The sequence below is a fragment of the Neolamprologus multifasciatus genome, chromosome 3 (genome assembly GCF_963576455.1).
Source record: "Neolamprologus multifasciatus chromosome 3, fNeoMul1.2, whole genome shotgun sequence".
In the NCBI taxonomy this organism is placed as follows: Eukaryota; Metazoa; Chordata; class Actinopteri; order Cichliformes; family Cichlidae; genus Neolamprologus; species Neolamprologus multifasciatus.
The window spans coordinates 7,083,934-7,100,878 of NC_140441.1; the positions used below are offsets into that span (position 1 = coordinate 7,083,934).

General features: G+C 42.0%; 1 protein-coding gene and 1 long non-coding RNA gene across 2 annotated transcripts; one reads left to right on the forward strand and one right to left on the reverse strand.

Annotated features, from left to right (window-relative positions):
* Positions 1–9,282: 9,282 nt before the first annotated feature.
* On the reverse strand, positions 9,283–10,738 carry LOC146521323 (uncharacterized). The gene is made up of 2 exons (XR_014873437.1): positions 10,708–10,738; positions 9,283–10,609 (listed from the first exon to the last, which is right to left on the reverse strand). It is a non-coding gene; the product is annotated as an uncharacterized LOC146521323 (long non-coding RNA).
* Positions 10,739–11,513: 775 nt separating this feature from the next.
* On the forward strand, positions 11,514–14,231 carry LOC146521324 (nuclear factor 7, ovary-like). Its single transcript, XM_085155033.1, has one exon. The coding sequence runs from the start codon at positions 12,390–12,392 to the stop codon at positions 13,779–13,781; it is 1,392 nt and encodes a 463-aa protein (XP_085011159.1). The 5' UTR covers positions 11,514–12,389; the 3' UTR covers positions 13,782–14,231.
* The last annotated feature ends 2,714 nt before the right edge of the window (positions 14,232–16,945 follow it).

Sequence of the window (16,945 nt, forward strand, 5' to 3'; positions counted from 1 at the left end):
AGACAACGGTCGCACTCCTTTTATTCTCCTTTTATTTCAATTAACATACTTTTGATTCTTGATTGCAAACCTCAAACCCCTCCGGTCCAGCTCTCACAAAAACTTTATCAAAGAGGAAAAGATGTTTTTTTCCTGCGATAAGCACGTTTGTTCTGGTGTTTTCATCAGGGGCCAAACAGGAAGCTGCAGCGACGCTCTCTACACGTTCAGATAAGTCAGACAGTCGGACCTCTATAAAACCTGACCTACGTTTAAAACAAGGCAGTTCTCAGACTGACAGCCGACCAAAGGAAGCAGATCTTTGAACCAACCAACCATGGTCCTCGCCCTTCTCTGCATGGATCACAAATTCAAATTCAAATGTTTATTTGTCACATACAGTCATACACAGTACGATATGCAGTGAAATGCTTACACAACTGCTCGTGACCTAAAGAAAAAAAGAAAAGTCTATGAATAAGATAGGAAATAAATATGAAAATTAAAAAGGGTCAATTTAACCAGGAAGGAATAAATAAAATATATAAATTAAAGTTGAAAATAAAATAACTGTACAACAAAATACACAGTACACAGTATAGAAATATATAAGAATGTATGAAGAAATATAAATATATATACACAATAACAGCAGCTGTACAAGTATTAACTGGAAATGAAGAATATAATGTCCAGTGTTGTGCAATCCACATTATTTAGTGTCTTGTGCAAATATGCTTAAAGTGATTTAAGTGATGAAGTGAAAACAATGTCCAGTGTGTGTGTAAGAACTATATGTGTGGGTCAGTGCTGTGTGGTGGTGTGATTGAGAGACCGTATCGCCTGCAGGAAGAAGCTCCTCCTCAGTCTCTCTGTGTTGGTCTTCAGGGAGCAGAATCGCTTTCCTGACCTCAGCAGAGAGAACAGTCTGTTGTTGGGGTGGCTGAGGTCCTTCACCATCTTCCTGGCCTTGGTCCAGCACCGCCTGCTGTAGATTGAGTGCAGGTCAGGGAGCTCTGAGCGGATGGTGCGCTCAGCTGATCGCACAACCCTCTGTAGAGCTCGTCTGTCCTGCATGGTGCTGTTCCCGAAACAGGTTGAGATGTTTCCCGTCAGGATGCTCTCTATGGTGCAGGAGTAAAAGTTCCTGAGCACCTTGGAGGGCAGCTACAGGTTGTTTTACGATCTGTGACAAAATTATAAAAAATTCTATTCAATCTGGGAATTAACAAACTATAACTTAAGTGTGGCCTACAAAATGACTCAGAGCAATAAAATGTGTCCATCCTTCCAACCCGGTCAGGAAGATGAACATCCCAAAACAATGAACAGTCCCGGAGCTGAAGGACAAAAGCAATACACAGAATTATAAATGTGTCAAATGTTAAAAATAGTCACAATTTACATGCTTACTTAAGACCCTTCCTTAATAGAAACCACACCTAAACTAAGGCTACGTCCACACGAGCCCGGAGAGATCTGAAAACAGCGTTTTCGTCTGAAAATGCTCGGCGTCCCCACCATTGAGTTATGCATCCACATTGAGCACAAGTGTGAAATGCAAGGCCTGCCTCAGCTGGCGGGAAAATGTTGAGGAAAAGCACCGAGTTTCTTAAATGGACTAACAATGAGATGGAGTTGTTGCTGCGAGTAACACAAAAGTACAAAGTGGCAAAAGCGAGTGAGAGTTAGAGAGTTTGAAGAAAAGCTATCTGAAGCATGCACAAACTGATAGGGCTGTCAAAACTGAGAGCAAACAAAACAACTGCTGTACGATGCCCTCTGCTATCTAAGTTTAATAGGTCACATGACTGCATCACATGACTAAAACGTGTCATTGTTATCATTAGTGTAGACGTAGCCTAAGTCCTTGTTCTTATTTCTCTGCCTCACACACCTGATTTCATCTGAGCTCATCCTTTCACAGATCAAACAGGATCAGTTAGAGGTCAGAGGTCAACCACAGCAGGTTTAATGTGGCGTTTTTCTGTCTCTGTAGGGCTCTGAACTGTGAGGAGAGTTCAGCATATCCACAGGATCTTTCTGTTATCTGGATTCACACTAACATCATCAGTCAGGAGAAAAACAATTACACCAACCTGATTAGCAACTCGCTAAGTTAACCCTGGATTTTCCCCGGTGATGGCAACATCTGACCAACCACAGCCGTGGATCAGTGTACAGACAGCAGAGCGGCAGATGTTACAAAGGAAGATAAAATTACAATATCAGAAAAGTATGAAGAGGTTAAACACACAATGAAGACTGAAAGTAAACCCCTGCTGTAGACAGAGCAGCTGTGAGTGCTTTAAATGTTTATGCCAGTAAGATGGGAGAAGAGCTGATATATCAATAAAGTTGAACCTGTTTGAAGCCTGGAATGAAAGCTGTGTAAGTTAACGGGCTCATCAATATCACATCTTAGATCAGATTAGTTGAAACTTTATTAATCCCTCGGGTGGGTTTAGGGGCGATTCTAGGATCAGAGCTTTGGATGGAGAGCTGCCCATCCAGTCAAGGTAAACTTTACTCGTCACGATGAGACGTCTTCCCCGTCTCTGTCAGTCCCTGCATCCTTAAATGTCTCCAGTTGTCCCGAGTTCCCTCTGACTGTCTCCTTGGTGCATTTAAACCCCTGTTCCTCTCTGTCCTCATCGTCTGTTGTCTTCATCTCCGTTATCCGTCATCATAATTTTACCATCTCTGTGCAAGTCTGCAAATTTCTTTATTAAATCATAAGATTTAATAATCCTGATAATAATGACTTGCAGTAGTCAAAAGTGTTGATATTAAAACCTAAGAATTTCAGGAAGTTTGTTTTACAAATAAAGCTCTGTGGTCTCTGTAGTTCCATCTTCTATAGACAGATGAACATCTATAGTCTCCAACCGTTAACCTCTCTGCTCTGTGTTGTTTTGTCTTTTAGATCAAAAAAACACCACGGAGGACACACAGAGAATGGATCTCTAGTCCTACTTGTTGGTCTGTCAATTTTTGCTGTGCTGATTTTGTTGTTTTTCTGATCTACAGAGAACATAAAAAGAAGCAGAATCAGGATTCATAGCAGCCTCCTGTTGAATTGTAGCCTGTTTGAAATGTCTCAGAGTTTTTCTCCTGCTGCTGTTCAGACTCTCGGTGTTGTCAGTGAACATTCAGGTACAGACAGATGATCTGATCATCCAGCAGACAGACATCAAACACGTCCAGAGTTGGTTTGATGATAAATTTCTCTGATTATCATCAAACCTGTTCAGACTGTGTCAGTGTGTCTCTGTCTGTCAGAGACTCTGTGAACTACAGAGTTTGTTCATCTTCACAGTTTTTATAGGATTTGTTGATGGGAATTTCTTTTGGCTTCCAGCTGCTCATCTTATTGTACTTTTCTGTAGCATAGGTTTTCATTTTTATGTCCTGTATTTGGAAATTACAGGATTTGTATTTTCAAACATTTTTTTTTCTGTTGATAGAGATAAAAGAAAAGTAACTTCAGCCTGTGAACACAAAATATTCCTTTATATAACTCATATTAAAACAAATTCAAGTCTCACAGAGATGAAAAAACTTAGAGAAACCTGCTGTATACTGTGGGTGTAGTTCAACACACAGTCAATCATTAGCTGGCTTGACAAACCTACATTAAATCTCCAGCTGCAGATGGTTTCAGAAAGGTTATCGATGTCTGTTCAGCTGGGCTTTCTGCTCAGACTCCTGTAAAGTAAAGTAATGGATTACTATTGCAAAAAAAAACGTGATTTTTTTGCTAGAATGTCTCATGACAGTGACGTAAGCGAGTGCGACGTTTGTGACAACAGCTGTGTGCAGATCAACAATGGATCATATATCGAGTGCTGAGAGAGTATGAGCGTGCAGCGTTTAAAGCGTGGAAGTACTGACCTTACTTTGAGTTTGATTCCATAAAAAGTGAAAAAAACATTAGTGTCCGTTGTGCGTGGGAAGAAAACTTCTTTTTACAGCGAAAAAAACCCCTAAACTTCCGACCAAGCACCGAGTAGCTACGACGTAATGGGAAACTCACAGAGAAACTCGCGGATCCTTCCACTGACCGCTGCACACCTGCACCAGGGTAAACCTCCGCCTACCCCACTCCTGCTTTACAGGTGAAAATAGAGCAACAGGACCGCTAGTCTTTGACTTTATTTATTTTCTGCTGTGTTTTACTTGCATCTATTTGAAAGACTGAGTGTAAACACACACAAAAAACATTATTTTATGCTGGAATGTGCAGAAAATAGGTTTGAATGTTAAACTAATTTCTTCCAGTCAGAGAATGTTGCATATAATTAAATTTTTGCTTGATGCATAAAGTTAAAAGATTAAAACTAATAAAACAAGTTTTAAAAAGAGACTTTTCCATTTGATTACATTTTGTATGATGATTATGCAGAAAAAGTAGAATTGGGCTGAAAGATCTATCACTTTATCACCTATTCAGGTTGTAAATCATGTTTTTAAAAAGTAACCAAGTAACTACGTAACTAAGTAATTAATTACTTTTGAAAATAAGTAATCAGTAAAGTAACTGGATTACTTTTTGGGGGAAGTAATCAGTAATTAGTTACTGATTACTTTTTTCAAGTAACTTGACCAACACTGATTAAAACCCACAGTCGGAGCTTTGTTTAGTGTTTAGTGTTGTCTAGTGTACGGCTTAACAACTCGCTCGTAGCAGAGAATCTCTGTCATGCTTAAAACCTGCTGCACATCAAAGAATCAGTGACGTAGATGAACTTATGATTGTTGCTCTTTATCTGTACATGTTGGTGGTTGGTTAACTTGGACGTGTGAGTCCAGAACAGTTCTGTTTGGTAACAATAAAGTCCATCGAATAAATAAATGTTCAGATGGTGGTGATTTTTTTTTTACATTACTGTTACTGTAATCACATTACTGTCATTTTATTATTGACAAAATATTAAAGAAATGTTGATGATCTGTTTATATCCATGTTAGTCTTTAAAGTCCAACATCTCCCTCTAGTGGCCATAAATAAACCATGTGTGAGGAAATACATTTATTCATTAACCAAACTACAAGATGTTGACACAAGGGGACAATCGATGTCTCCATTAAACAGATGGATAATTGTTGGCATTCCTGGATTGGCTTCATCTCAGGAGGTAGAGCAGATCATCCACTAATTATAAAGCTTGTGAACTGATCCCTTGATGCTCCAGTCTGCATGCCAAATATCCTTGGACAACATACAAAACCTAAGTTTTTGTCTGATGCATCCATCAGTTTGAATGTTAGACAGAAAGCACTTAAGAGAGTAAAATTGTGGCATATAAGTACAAATAAATATTTGCCACAAAAACTCAAATTATGTTGAAAAACTACTCAATGATACATTTTTTTTTAGCTTTTCTAGATAAAAGCTTCATGTTTGAATGTTTTTTTTAAGTTGTCTTTTCACAAAGAAAAAACGTAGCCCTCCACCTCTGTGTTTGAACCAATAGAAAAGCTGGTGCTCAGAGGAAGACGGCTTTACTTGGCACTGGACTGGATGATGCCATCATTCACCTCCTACATCGTTCCCTCTCTCACCTGGAGACCGCTGGGAGCACTGTGAGAATCATGGTCTTTGATTTCTCCAGTGCCTTTAACACCATTCTTCCCACAGTCCTGAAGGACAAGCAGGAGTGGACCATCAACGCACTACCTGGATTCTGGACCACCTCACCGACCGACCACAGTATGTGAGAACTTAGGGATGTATGGGTCGTCTGCAGTACGGGGGCCCCACAGGGAACGGTTGTGGCTCCGTTCCTCTTCACCATCTACACTGCAAACTCCACCCAGTGCTTCCTGCAGTAGTCCTCTGATGACTCTGCAATAGTCGGCCTCGTCACTGATGGGGACGACAAGGAGTACAGAGACTTTGTGGACTGGTGCCAGCGGAACGACCTCCAGATCAACACTAATAAAACCAAGGAGCTGGTGGTAGACGTCATCCCTGAGCAGCTCCTTCAGTGGCTGCAGCACCCTACTGGTGTTGGCCAGAGGGGCCGATGGCGCGATATGGCAGCCTCGCTTCTGTCAGTCTGCCCCAGCTGTGACTACCACTGTAACTTGCCTTCACCAGTGTGTGAATGTTAGAGTGAACCAATTGTGAAGCGCTTTGGGTGCCTAGAAAGCGCTTTATACATGCAATCTGTTATTATCATTAAGAGCATTTCTTTAACCTCTGACAGATCAAACACTGCTATCATATTTACTAAATGTGAAAATATACTTAATAACTCACTTCTTTAATGTTCTGTGCAATTAACTAACATTCGGTTCCTCACAGCTTCATTCAGCTGCTCTGAGAAACTGAATGTTAACCTTTCAGTTCCTCCTTTATCAGGTCTGTTTATCTCACATTTGACTTCATGTTAAACTATTTTAACATGAAGTTAAAATAACCTGAGCAGTAACTGAAAACACTCTGAGTGTTTCATATAAAGATTTGTGAGTGGCAGCAGTTTCATGTCTGTTCTCAGCTGTTCTGTCTGCAGTGACGTCCTCTGTGTGTGTTTTACTGTGCAGACACTGATCCAGCTGCACTTTACTCAGCAGTGAGTAAACACAGCAGGAACTATGTAGGACCTCCAGAGTTGGGAGAAGCCATCCAGTAACCCTGTGGAGCTCCTTTTTCTGTGCAACAGCAAAACCACACACAGAAGCAACATGCTAACATGTGGAGCCATGGTATGGGGATCTTCTTGAGGACCCTCAGGAAAGTCTCTGCTGTGTCATCTTAACCAGCTCTGTGGTGTTTAGACCCTGGGTCATTTCTGCCTGAGGTAAACTTACAGAAACAGGAAGTCCTGACCCTCTCTTTGTGGTTCCAGCTGTCTGTTACTTTTCTTCTTGAAGTCAGTGATCAGGTGGTTTGTCCTGGACACTGTGGTGTCATCAGGGTTCATCAGATGATAGAGCAGGGGCTCAGCACACAGCTCTGTGAGGATCCAGTGTTGAGGCTGAGAGCTGCAGAGCTGTGTCGGTCCAGTGCGGGGACTAAGTAACGTGTTACAGTAACTACGTTATTATTGTGGTAACGAGCACGGTAACTAGTTATTATGACAAAATTAGGAAGGCGTTAGTCGTTACTGGGATTTAGATAAGGTCGTTATTTGTTACTTTGTGTGGTGGCTATCACGGAGCTTCCACAGATTCATTAACATTAGCAAGTGGTGGAGGCAGCAGGTGGAGGAGGGAAAGGGGAGGAGCAGAGACCCGAGGCGGCCGCCGGTCCGAGCGTCAGGTGAACTGAACTTCAGGTAAGAAGTTATGACCTGCAGTCTATCAGGGTCAGATATAAACCAAGACGTCGTCTACTCTTCACTGAAGTAGTCCACCAGTCCAACCACTGACGTCCAGCTGCTGGTCTCTAACTGGTCCCCCAGCACCTCAGAGCAGAGGACATCCACATGTTACAGAGATTTTTATGTGTTTCACTTTCATTTCTCTCTCAATTCGACTCACACAAGTCAAACAATGTATTCTATAGTTTACTTACATTTTTAAAGTGCGCTTTACTGAAAAACCATCACTGTGTGTTTGATGCTGAAGAGTTTTACTTCCTTACTCAACAACAAATATACCAGGAAGCAGCTGACATTGGAAAAACAAACAAACAACAGATTTAAAAGTTGTCAGTTTCTGGTAGCAGCTTAAATGTTTTCATGAGTAGAAACAATTTTTTTCTCCTTTTTGTATTTGTTTGTTCAAAACAAAAACAGCAAAAAAAAAAAGCCTAATTACAATGTTACAATTACCAGTAAAAGAGGAGAAAAACCGGCTTCTGTCACCACGTGGTCGCCAAGTTTTGTTTTTTTTTACTTCATTCCTCCTCCTGGAGGAGAAGCTCAGTATAAATCTGCTGCCATCTACTGGTTACACTGAGTGTTACAGCAGAGCAGCTGCTTTATAAATGAAAAAAGGACAAGAAACCAGCGTTACTCTGCCATCCAGACAGTGGCGGTCCTAGCCTGTTTGGCGCCCTGGGCGAACACTTCCTCTGCCCCCCCCCCCCCCCCCCCCCACACACACACACACACATAGAACATATTAAGGATTATACATTAACATAAAACTGTTGACGGAACCATACTGAATTTCACCAGAGAAACACACACACATGTGAAGAGAGAGAGTATGCATAGTATGCAAACGGCTACCAAACAGCCATCATAATACATCATACAATGAGAACAGGACAAATCAACAATTAACAATGACTAATTAATATTAAAATCTGTAACATAATGTTTGGAGTTTAGTCTGTTACTGTTACTATTTTTACCATTTCTTCTTGGAGCAACTGTAACGCACATAATTTCCTTATTGATTAATAAAGTATTCTGACTCTGATTGTTTCAGGATGACCTGCCATTATCCAATCACACATCTGCTTACCTGCATCTTTTGCTCGTTTCTCTTCCTCTTCTTTTCTCTTTTTTCTAAACTGAGGACCTGATGGCTTTGAACTTTTCTTGTCCATCTTGGTTTTAATTTTGCACTCCAGTATGAACACCCATCCCTCAACCCCAGGATCACCACAACATGACCTAACAGACCTACACCTTAGTTCACAGATTCACTTTGTCTAAGGTTTATTTCTGAGATTTCACACAACCCAGGACTCAGATCATGAATTTACATCATTATGAATGAAATGTTCTCTATTTGGAAGCAGCCGGCCCCCCTCCCCTTTTGACGGGTTGTGTGTGAGACTTTAAATCATCAAACTGTAAATTTTAAATTGTTATTGATCCCTTTACCCCGAGTCCTAAAGTGTATATTTATTTTTTACTCTTCTTATATTTATTGTTTGTTTACTTGCACTGCTGTAACTGGAGCCTCGTCGTCTCGTCTCTCTATTCACTGGACTGTATGTAGCAGAGATGACAATAAAGTTTACTTTGACTTCAGCAGCGAGCAGGCGCACCGAGGGCTCTCGCTCACTTTTCACGTATAGAATTTTGAAAAAACATCGGTGCAAATGATAAGTCTGTATTATGATGTCTGGTGTTTTTCTGTTTGTTGGTTTGTTTTTATTTTGTTTTGAGTTGGTTATTAGATGCTGCTCCAGCCAGCCAGTGAATCCCCCGCCGCCCCGCCCTCTCCTCCCTGTGCCGCAAGCAGCAGGCGCACCTCGCAAATGGAGGGCGCTCTTACTCCCAGCAAATGGGCGATAGAAAACCGATCGGTGCCTGTACCATTCCCAATAATCGCTGGTTGATGTCGGGGCAGCATGAGTACGAGCTTTTTTTTTTTTTTTTTTGCCGATACCCGTGATGCCGCCCCCCACCACGATGCCGCCCCGGGCAACCACCCGTGTCGCCCGTATCTAAAACCACTACTGGCAGTGTTTGCTTTATTTTAGACAAACACGCCTCCTCCTGGTTCTACCTCCATCACTCTCTCCTCCTCTTCTCTCTGTGCTGTTGCCTGTTGGATCAGTCTATGTTGTGGTTCTACTGGTGTTACTGGTTCTGCTGGTGAGACGATGTGTTCACAGGAAACTTGAAGGTTTGTACATATTCATTCTTATTCATTGTGGTATTTTGTTTCCATTCTGTCATCATAATTTGGTCCATTTAGATTCTTAAATCATAAAAGTGTTTACTTTAACTCATTTCAGCAGATGGAGAAGATGACATCACCAGTGACATCACATACAGTGTTGTGAAAGCATCAAATCATCAACACCCTCCAGTCAAAGAAACCAGAGATGGAGGTTTGTGTGTTCACCCAGGTGTCATCCACATACCTGAACCAATGACTTGGTGGTGTTTCAGGGTAGGATAGCAAAGCCCTCTTTTCCACGTCTTCCATATACAAGTTACCCACAATGGGTGAAACTGGGGAGCCCAAGGCACACCCATGTTCCTGCCTGTAGAACTGACCCTTGTATGTGAAACAGGTGGAATTAAGACACAGTTTCAAAAGCAAGCACACCTGGTCCAACAGCCTTGTCTTGTTCTAACTACTTCAGACAGTCTGTCACCCTCGACCCACTTCCTGGGTCTCTTTCAGTCTTCAAATATAAAGTTTTTACAGCTTATAGATTTTAAGTTCTGCTCCAATCATTTGGGTAAAGATAAGAAACACTTTGATGGCCTATAAGTGAAAGTGAAAACGTGATAAACGAATAATATAATTAATAAATAATAAATAATTATATTTTTTTGATAAGTGAAGTTCACTGAACTGAAAGGAAAATTTGGTTTGATGATGGTTGACATGTTTTCCAAATAGAAGTTTTTCCTCTAGTAAGGAGATACAGGTGCAGCAGAGCATTGCTGGAAGAAATGATCCCAAGGGTGGAATCTCCTGAGAAATCTTCAGAGACCCAGCGAGAAGTAGGGACCATAGCTGACAGCCCAGGCAGGGGTTGAGGTCAAAGGTCATGCTGTTTGGGGACCTACTGGTCATCATGAGAAGATTCTGGAACCACAGCAATGACCATAAAGCTGCATTGGATGGAGAGCTGTGCCACGGGGCTTTCCAGAGGTAATCACGAGGAGATTGTGGACAACAGATGGAGATCTGAAGGATGAGGGGAGCGTTCCAAGCTCCAATCGACCGTGCAGAGAGGAAGTTCAAGGATGGCATCATTATTCTGTGAACAGAAACCAGAAGCTATGGTGGTGACGGGGAATGACTGACAGCAATTTCCTATGAACATCACCTAATGCTGTGTCACTGTGCTATGCATACTTTGACACTCTGAAGAGGGTCTTCCTTTGTAACATTGTTGTTGTCATTTGCATCATGAACAAGACTGCTGAAGTGACTCAACAGGTGGAGTTATAACAGCAGTAAAAGAATTGAATCCAATACCCTTTCCAAAAAAGGTTTTCTGCAGAGACGAAAGGACAATAGAGGAGTCATAAGTATCCCCCCACAGGAAGAATGCATGAAATGAGGTGATGAGGGTTGATAGAGGCCATAAAACAGGAGTGCTGACAAAGGCCTGCAGCCTTGAAGAGAACTGAAAGCCACATTGACAAACAGCAAAACTAACTGGTATGTTTGTTATACCCATGTCTGCATACATTTGGACTCTGGTCATATGGACAGTGATAGAAACAACTGGAAGAGACATTTATGAAGCTCTGAGGAACTCAAACCACTCTGCATGTGTGATTTACACACCTGGAGGAGATGCACCACAAAGCTGGAATGATTTTGCAAATGTTAATTTCTATGTTTGACTATTAACATTCATTTGCTTACTTGGAGGGAACGATGCTCGTCACAGTTCTCTCCCTCATGCACGAGCAACACAAAGAGCTCTGGTGACTTGCGTCTTGTTTTTGCCATTGTAGTAGAATTGTCTTGGCGTTCCAGCAATAGGTCTGTGCTAGATGAACGTATCAGCAACCTTCAAACACGTGTGGAGAATTCATTATTTCTTTGAAAGATTTTTTACTAAATAACAGAAAAAAGAAAGTAAGAGAAAGAGATGTCAGAGATGAGTGTCAGTAACACAAAAGTAACAATCAGTGTCATGCAGTGACTTTTACACAACCAGATCAGATGAACCAACTCACACTAAAACATGCATTTTGCTGCACTCTTTACACTTATTTCTTTTCTTTCTGCTCTTTTATATATTTTGTAAAACCACAAAAAATATTTTATATCAGCAGCAATTTCTCTCAAACTGCTGCATCACAGCTTTCATGCTCTGACCTGCATGTGAAATGAGAGAAAAGCTCTTTATTAGTAACTTTTACAACTTCTGGCAGGTTAATGTCTGAACTTTGGAGTGAAACACACCCTTAGTTACAAGAAATAACACCACAGTCTGTAACTAAGTGAATCCACCTTAACACCACCTGTGTGTGTGTGACTGCATTACACTCCCACTGCTGGGAACCTGAACAAGAACCAGAACAAAGTCTGAAATAGAAGCTGACAAACAGCTGCACCACCGAGTGACACTTTATTTTATAAACTTCACAACAGGTTTCATGTTGTGACCTGTGGAGGTGAAAAGACACAAAACCTGTTTGACAGTTTTTGAGCTGCAGGCAGGATTGAAACACACCTTAGTTAAAAGTCAAACAGCAACATTTGTCTCCTCCCCTCACGTCACTCAAATGTGACAAACCAGGAAACAGGAAGTTCTTCGTCCTCAGTAAAGAGAGACGCACAGACGATCAGACTGAGCTCAGACCAAACTAGCAGCTTCCTCTGAGTGAGTCCAGCTACAGGAGAGAAAAGTGGAAAACTCCAACACTGCTGCTTCAAGCTGCTGACGCTCCACACACTGAATGTGAGTTTGAGCAAAAACACGACTCAAAGGAAGTTTCAGTGAAGGTGGTAGAGGAGGGAGGGGAGCCAGGACTGACTGTACTTCCTGTCTGCTGTTTTCAGCTTCACTCACAGACTCAATGGCTTCCAGATCAGAGGAGGATCTCTGCTGTCCGGTCTGTCAGGAGGTCTTCAGAGATCCTGTTATTCTGTCATGTAGCCACAGCTTCTGTAAAGACTGTCTGAAGAGATGGTGGAGAGAGAGACCAACACACGAGTGTCCAGTTTGTAAGAGAAGATCTTCAAAGGAAGAACCACCTTTAAATCTGGCTTTAAAGAACCTGTGTGAGTCGTTCTTACAGGAGAGAGATCAGAGAGCTTCAGAGGCTCTCTGCAGTCTGCACTCTGAGAAACTCAAACTCTTCTGTCTGGACCATCAGCAGCCAGTGTGTCTCGTCTGCAGAGACTCAGAAAAACACACCAATCACAGATTCAGACCCATCGATGAAGCTGCACAACAACACAAGAAGGAACTTCAGGAAACTCTGGAGCCCTTAAAGAAGAAGTTAAAGGTTTGTGAAGAAGTTCAAGTGAAGTTTGATCAAACAGCAGAACACATTAAGGTCCAGGCCCGACACACAGAGAGGCAGATTAAGGAGCAGTTTAAGAAGCTTCAGCAGTTTCTAGCAGAGGAAGAGGAGGCCAGGCTGGCTGCACTGAGGGAGGAAGAGGAGCAGAAGAGTGGGATGATGAAGGAGAAGATGGAGGCTCTGAGCAGAGAGATAGCAGCTCTTTCAGACACAGTCAGAGCCACAGAGGAGGAGCTGAGAGCTGAAGACGTCTCATTCCTGCACAACTACAAGGCTGCAGTGGAAAGAGTCCAGCGCTGCCCCCTGCTGGATGATCCACAGCTGCCCTCAGGAGCTCTGATAGACCAGGCCAAACACCTGGGCAACCTGACCTTCAACATCTGGAACAACATGAAGGACGTGGTCTCCTACACTCCTCTCATTCTGGACCCGAACACTGCTGGTCCAAAACTCATCCTGTCTGAAGATCTGACCAGTGTGAGAGGAGGAGAAGAGAGGCAGCAGCTTCCTGATAATCCAGAGAGGTTTGATCGTTACTTCTCTGTCCTGGGCTCTGAGGGCTTTAACTCAGGGACTCACAGCTGGGATGTTGAAGTTGGAGACAGTACACGGTGGACACTGGGTGTGTTAGCAGAGTCTGTGCAGAGGAAGGGAGACATAGAGTCTGGATTATGGATAATATGTTTCTATGAAGGTAAATACTACACATACTCACCATCAGCTGGTGTCACTGCTCTCTCAGTCCAGAAGAAGCTCCAGAGGATCAGAGTGAATCTGGACTGGAACAGAGGAAAGCTGTCGTTCTCTGATCCTGATACTAACACACACATACACACCTTCACACACACTTTCACTCACAGGATGTTTCCATACATTAACACTGCTGGTAAAGTGAAGGTGTGTCCGTTGAAGGTGTCAGTGTCAGTGCAGCAGATGAGTTGAGGATGATGATATTTCTAATGTTGTTTCCTGTCAGTGAATTGAAGCTGTTAAACTGCAGCTGTCCTCCTGCTGCCTCGTTGTTCCAAAGCTCTTTGTTTCTCTTTTAGTTCTCACTGTTTCTTTCTGTTTCTGCTGTCCACCTTTTCACATGGAAAATCATTTCACTGTTTCTCACTGAATGACTCCCCAAACTAGATTTGAAATTCTATCAAGTTTCTAATCATTACAAGTGATTCATGTTTCTATTTGATGTGTAAATGGAGATGATTTAGTTTGCTGGGATATGGACTGACATGTGTTGAATGGGAGGAGCAGTTTGTTGTTGTCTTCTTGTCTGTTTATGACAACAATAAATCTATTGTTGAAACAATGATTCATGTTTAACTCCATATATGAAATGTTTCTGATCTTTGAATTCTGTTTGATTAAAGACTTTCTTCATGACACAAATGAGATTTCAGTGTATTAATAGAACTAAATAAGCTCAGAGTTGAAAGGCTGGAGTATTATGTACGTGCTTCACTGTCAGGATCTTCAGGGGGATTCAAAGGGAAACATCAAACATCAAAGATTTAAAAAATAATAAAGATAATAAACACACAGGTCAAAGGTCAGAGTCACAGGAATTAGGAAACAGTTCAGTTTCTTCCGTTTGAAATGTTTCAGTTTCTTTGCTTGATCAGTTCACACTTCTCTCTGTGAACGACTTCAGTGCTTCGTCCATGACTCCTGAAGGTAAAGGGCCCAAAGAGCCAATCAGCAGCTCTGAAACAGGAAATATGACTCATGGAGAAGTTCACAACAGTTTCAGCTGCCAATTGTACTCATCACCATGGAGACTGATGCATCAAATCTAAATAAAGGCTGGATGGAGGCAGAGTGAGTGTTGTAGATGCTCCATTTTGAAGCCTCAGTGTTTAAATTGTGTCCACAGCCACGTAGACAGAGTGGGTGGATTTGCTTCTAGAAGGACTTTGTTGCAGCTCTACAGCAGGTATTTGTTGTTGGATGACATCACATTCAGCAGTGCTGTGACTGAGCCATAAATGTCAGGGCTCAGACGAGGCCCACACATGCGTGTTTGTCGGTACACACAGTTAAGATATGGAACATGTGAACATGAGACATATGAAGAGACTGAACAGATAAAACGTCCTTTATATCCATCAGTGACTTGATGGAGCTTCTTGCTGCAGTGTGTTTGGGTTTGGCTGATAACACTGGTCCTGCATGTTTCCTTCATGCTCTGTGGTAAAAGTGCATCAGTCTGCAGCTCTGTGGTCGTCCTTCTTCTTTTTCTCAGAAACTTCCTGATTTCTTTGTTCTCACTGTTTTGCAGAGGTGTTAAGATTAAAAATAAAAACTGTGAAAAGTTGCTGCTATTTATAAATTTATAAAAAGACACCATTTAATGTTTTTAATAAGCTTAAAAGAACAGAATGAAATGTCTCCATCGCTGTAGTGTAATAATATCACAGCACTGTTGCAGTAATTTTAATGTGTTTATTGCACAGAGACTGATTCAGCTGTGGTCTACTCAGCAGTGAGAACTGAAGACGTCCGTTATGGACAAACAACCATCAGAACAAGGAGGCCCAGGTACAGCTGCTCTTTATCTTTGACTGTGGACACAGACAAGCTAGCTGCTCCCCCTGTTTACAGCCATCATGCTAAGCTAAGCTAACCAAACCACATTGTGACTCAAGTCCAGAGCTCAGACTTCAAAGACATCAAACGTCTCATCTTTCTGTCAAAACACAAAACAAAAAGATTCCTTGTAAAGTTGACCTTTTCCTTAAACTGTCCATTATAGCGTGGTCTTCCTACTTATCTTGACACAATACTCAGTCACGTTGCCTGCTGCAAACTTAAAAGAAGTCTGACGAATGAAGTGAAATTGTGCTCTAAGCAGAAGTGATTGTGAGCGTGTCTGAGGTCACGGTGTGTGTGAAAAGGTATCCAGCTGGGGCAGACATGATTCTGCAGGTCACCTGCCCAGTGGACAAAAAGAAATAAAATAGTTGTGTGGATGACATATGAATGAAAATACGAAGAGTGTTTGGTGTTTCTCAGCCTGAAACAGCTGTAATGCTACTTTCTGTTTTGGAGAAAGGACAGTTAAAAAAAACAGAGAGAGAGATGTGTGTTGTTTTAAGCAGTGATGAGAATAATGAAAATGTGATGAGAGAGCAACACAAAAGTATAAGTACAGGGATGAAGCTCTTTACAGGAAGGGTCAGAGCAGACTCTACCTGCTGAGGCGGCTGAGGTCATTTGGAGGCCAGGGAGCGCTTTTAAAGACCTTCTATGACTCTGTGGTGGCATCTGTCATTTTTACAGTGTTGTATGTTGGAGCAGCAGTTTATCAGCAGCTGAGAGGAAGAGGTTGGATAAACTCATCAGGAAGGCCAGCTCTGTTCTGGGATGCACCCTGGACCCAGTGCAGGTGGTGGGAGACAGAAGGACTCTGGCCAAAATAACATCTCTGATGGACAGAGTCTCCCACCCCATGCATGTAGATGTTGCTGAACTGCAGAGCTCCTTCAGTGACAGACTGCTGCATCCTCGATGCATGAAGGAGCGTTTCTGCAGGTCCTTCCTCCCTGCAGCTGTCAGACTGTACAATCAGAACTGCTCCCAACAAACACAGATGTTTACATCAGCGCTGTTTCTTGCACTATTTTATCAACCGATTCACACTATAACCAGGTTTGCCTCTTATCTGTATTTAATTTTATTTAATTTAACAACAGTATGGTACTCAGTTTTTGGTAACCATTGTCCTTCATGTAAATATGTAAGAATTGTGTATGTTTCTGTTCTGTGTCTTGTGTACTGTTTGTTTCTATATGTGTTTTCTTGCTGCTGTTACACCCAAATTTCCCCTTGTGGGACAATTAAAGGATTATTCTATCCTTGTGATATTTAATCCATCATCTCCCTGTCAAACAAAATAGATTTTGACCAAGATTATCTTGCAATGTTTTGCAGCTGCCAGTCAAGCCGGTAGATAAATTTGGTCTGTGATTGTTGCAGTTGGCTGTGTGGCTGGATGGAGGACGGACCCAAATGCAGGACTCTCATATGGGAATTTAACTGAAAAGGCAGCTTTATTGTAGGACCACAATGGGAGAAGGGAGACTCTCTCTTCAAACGCTAGCTCC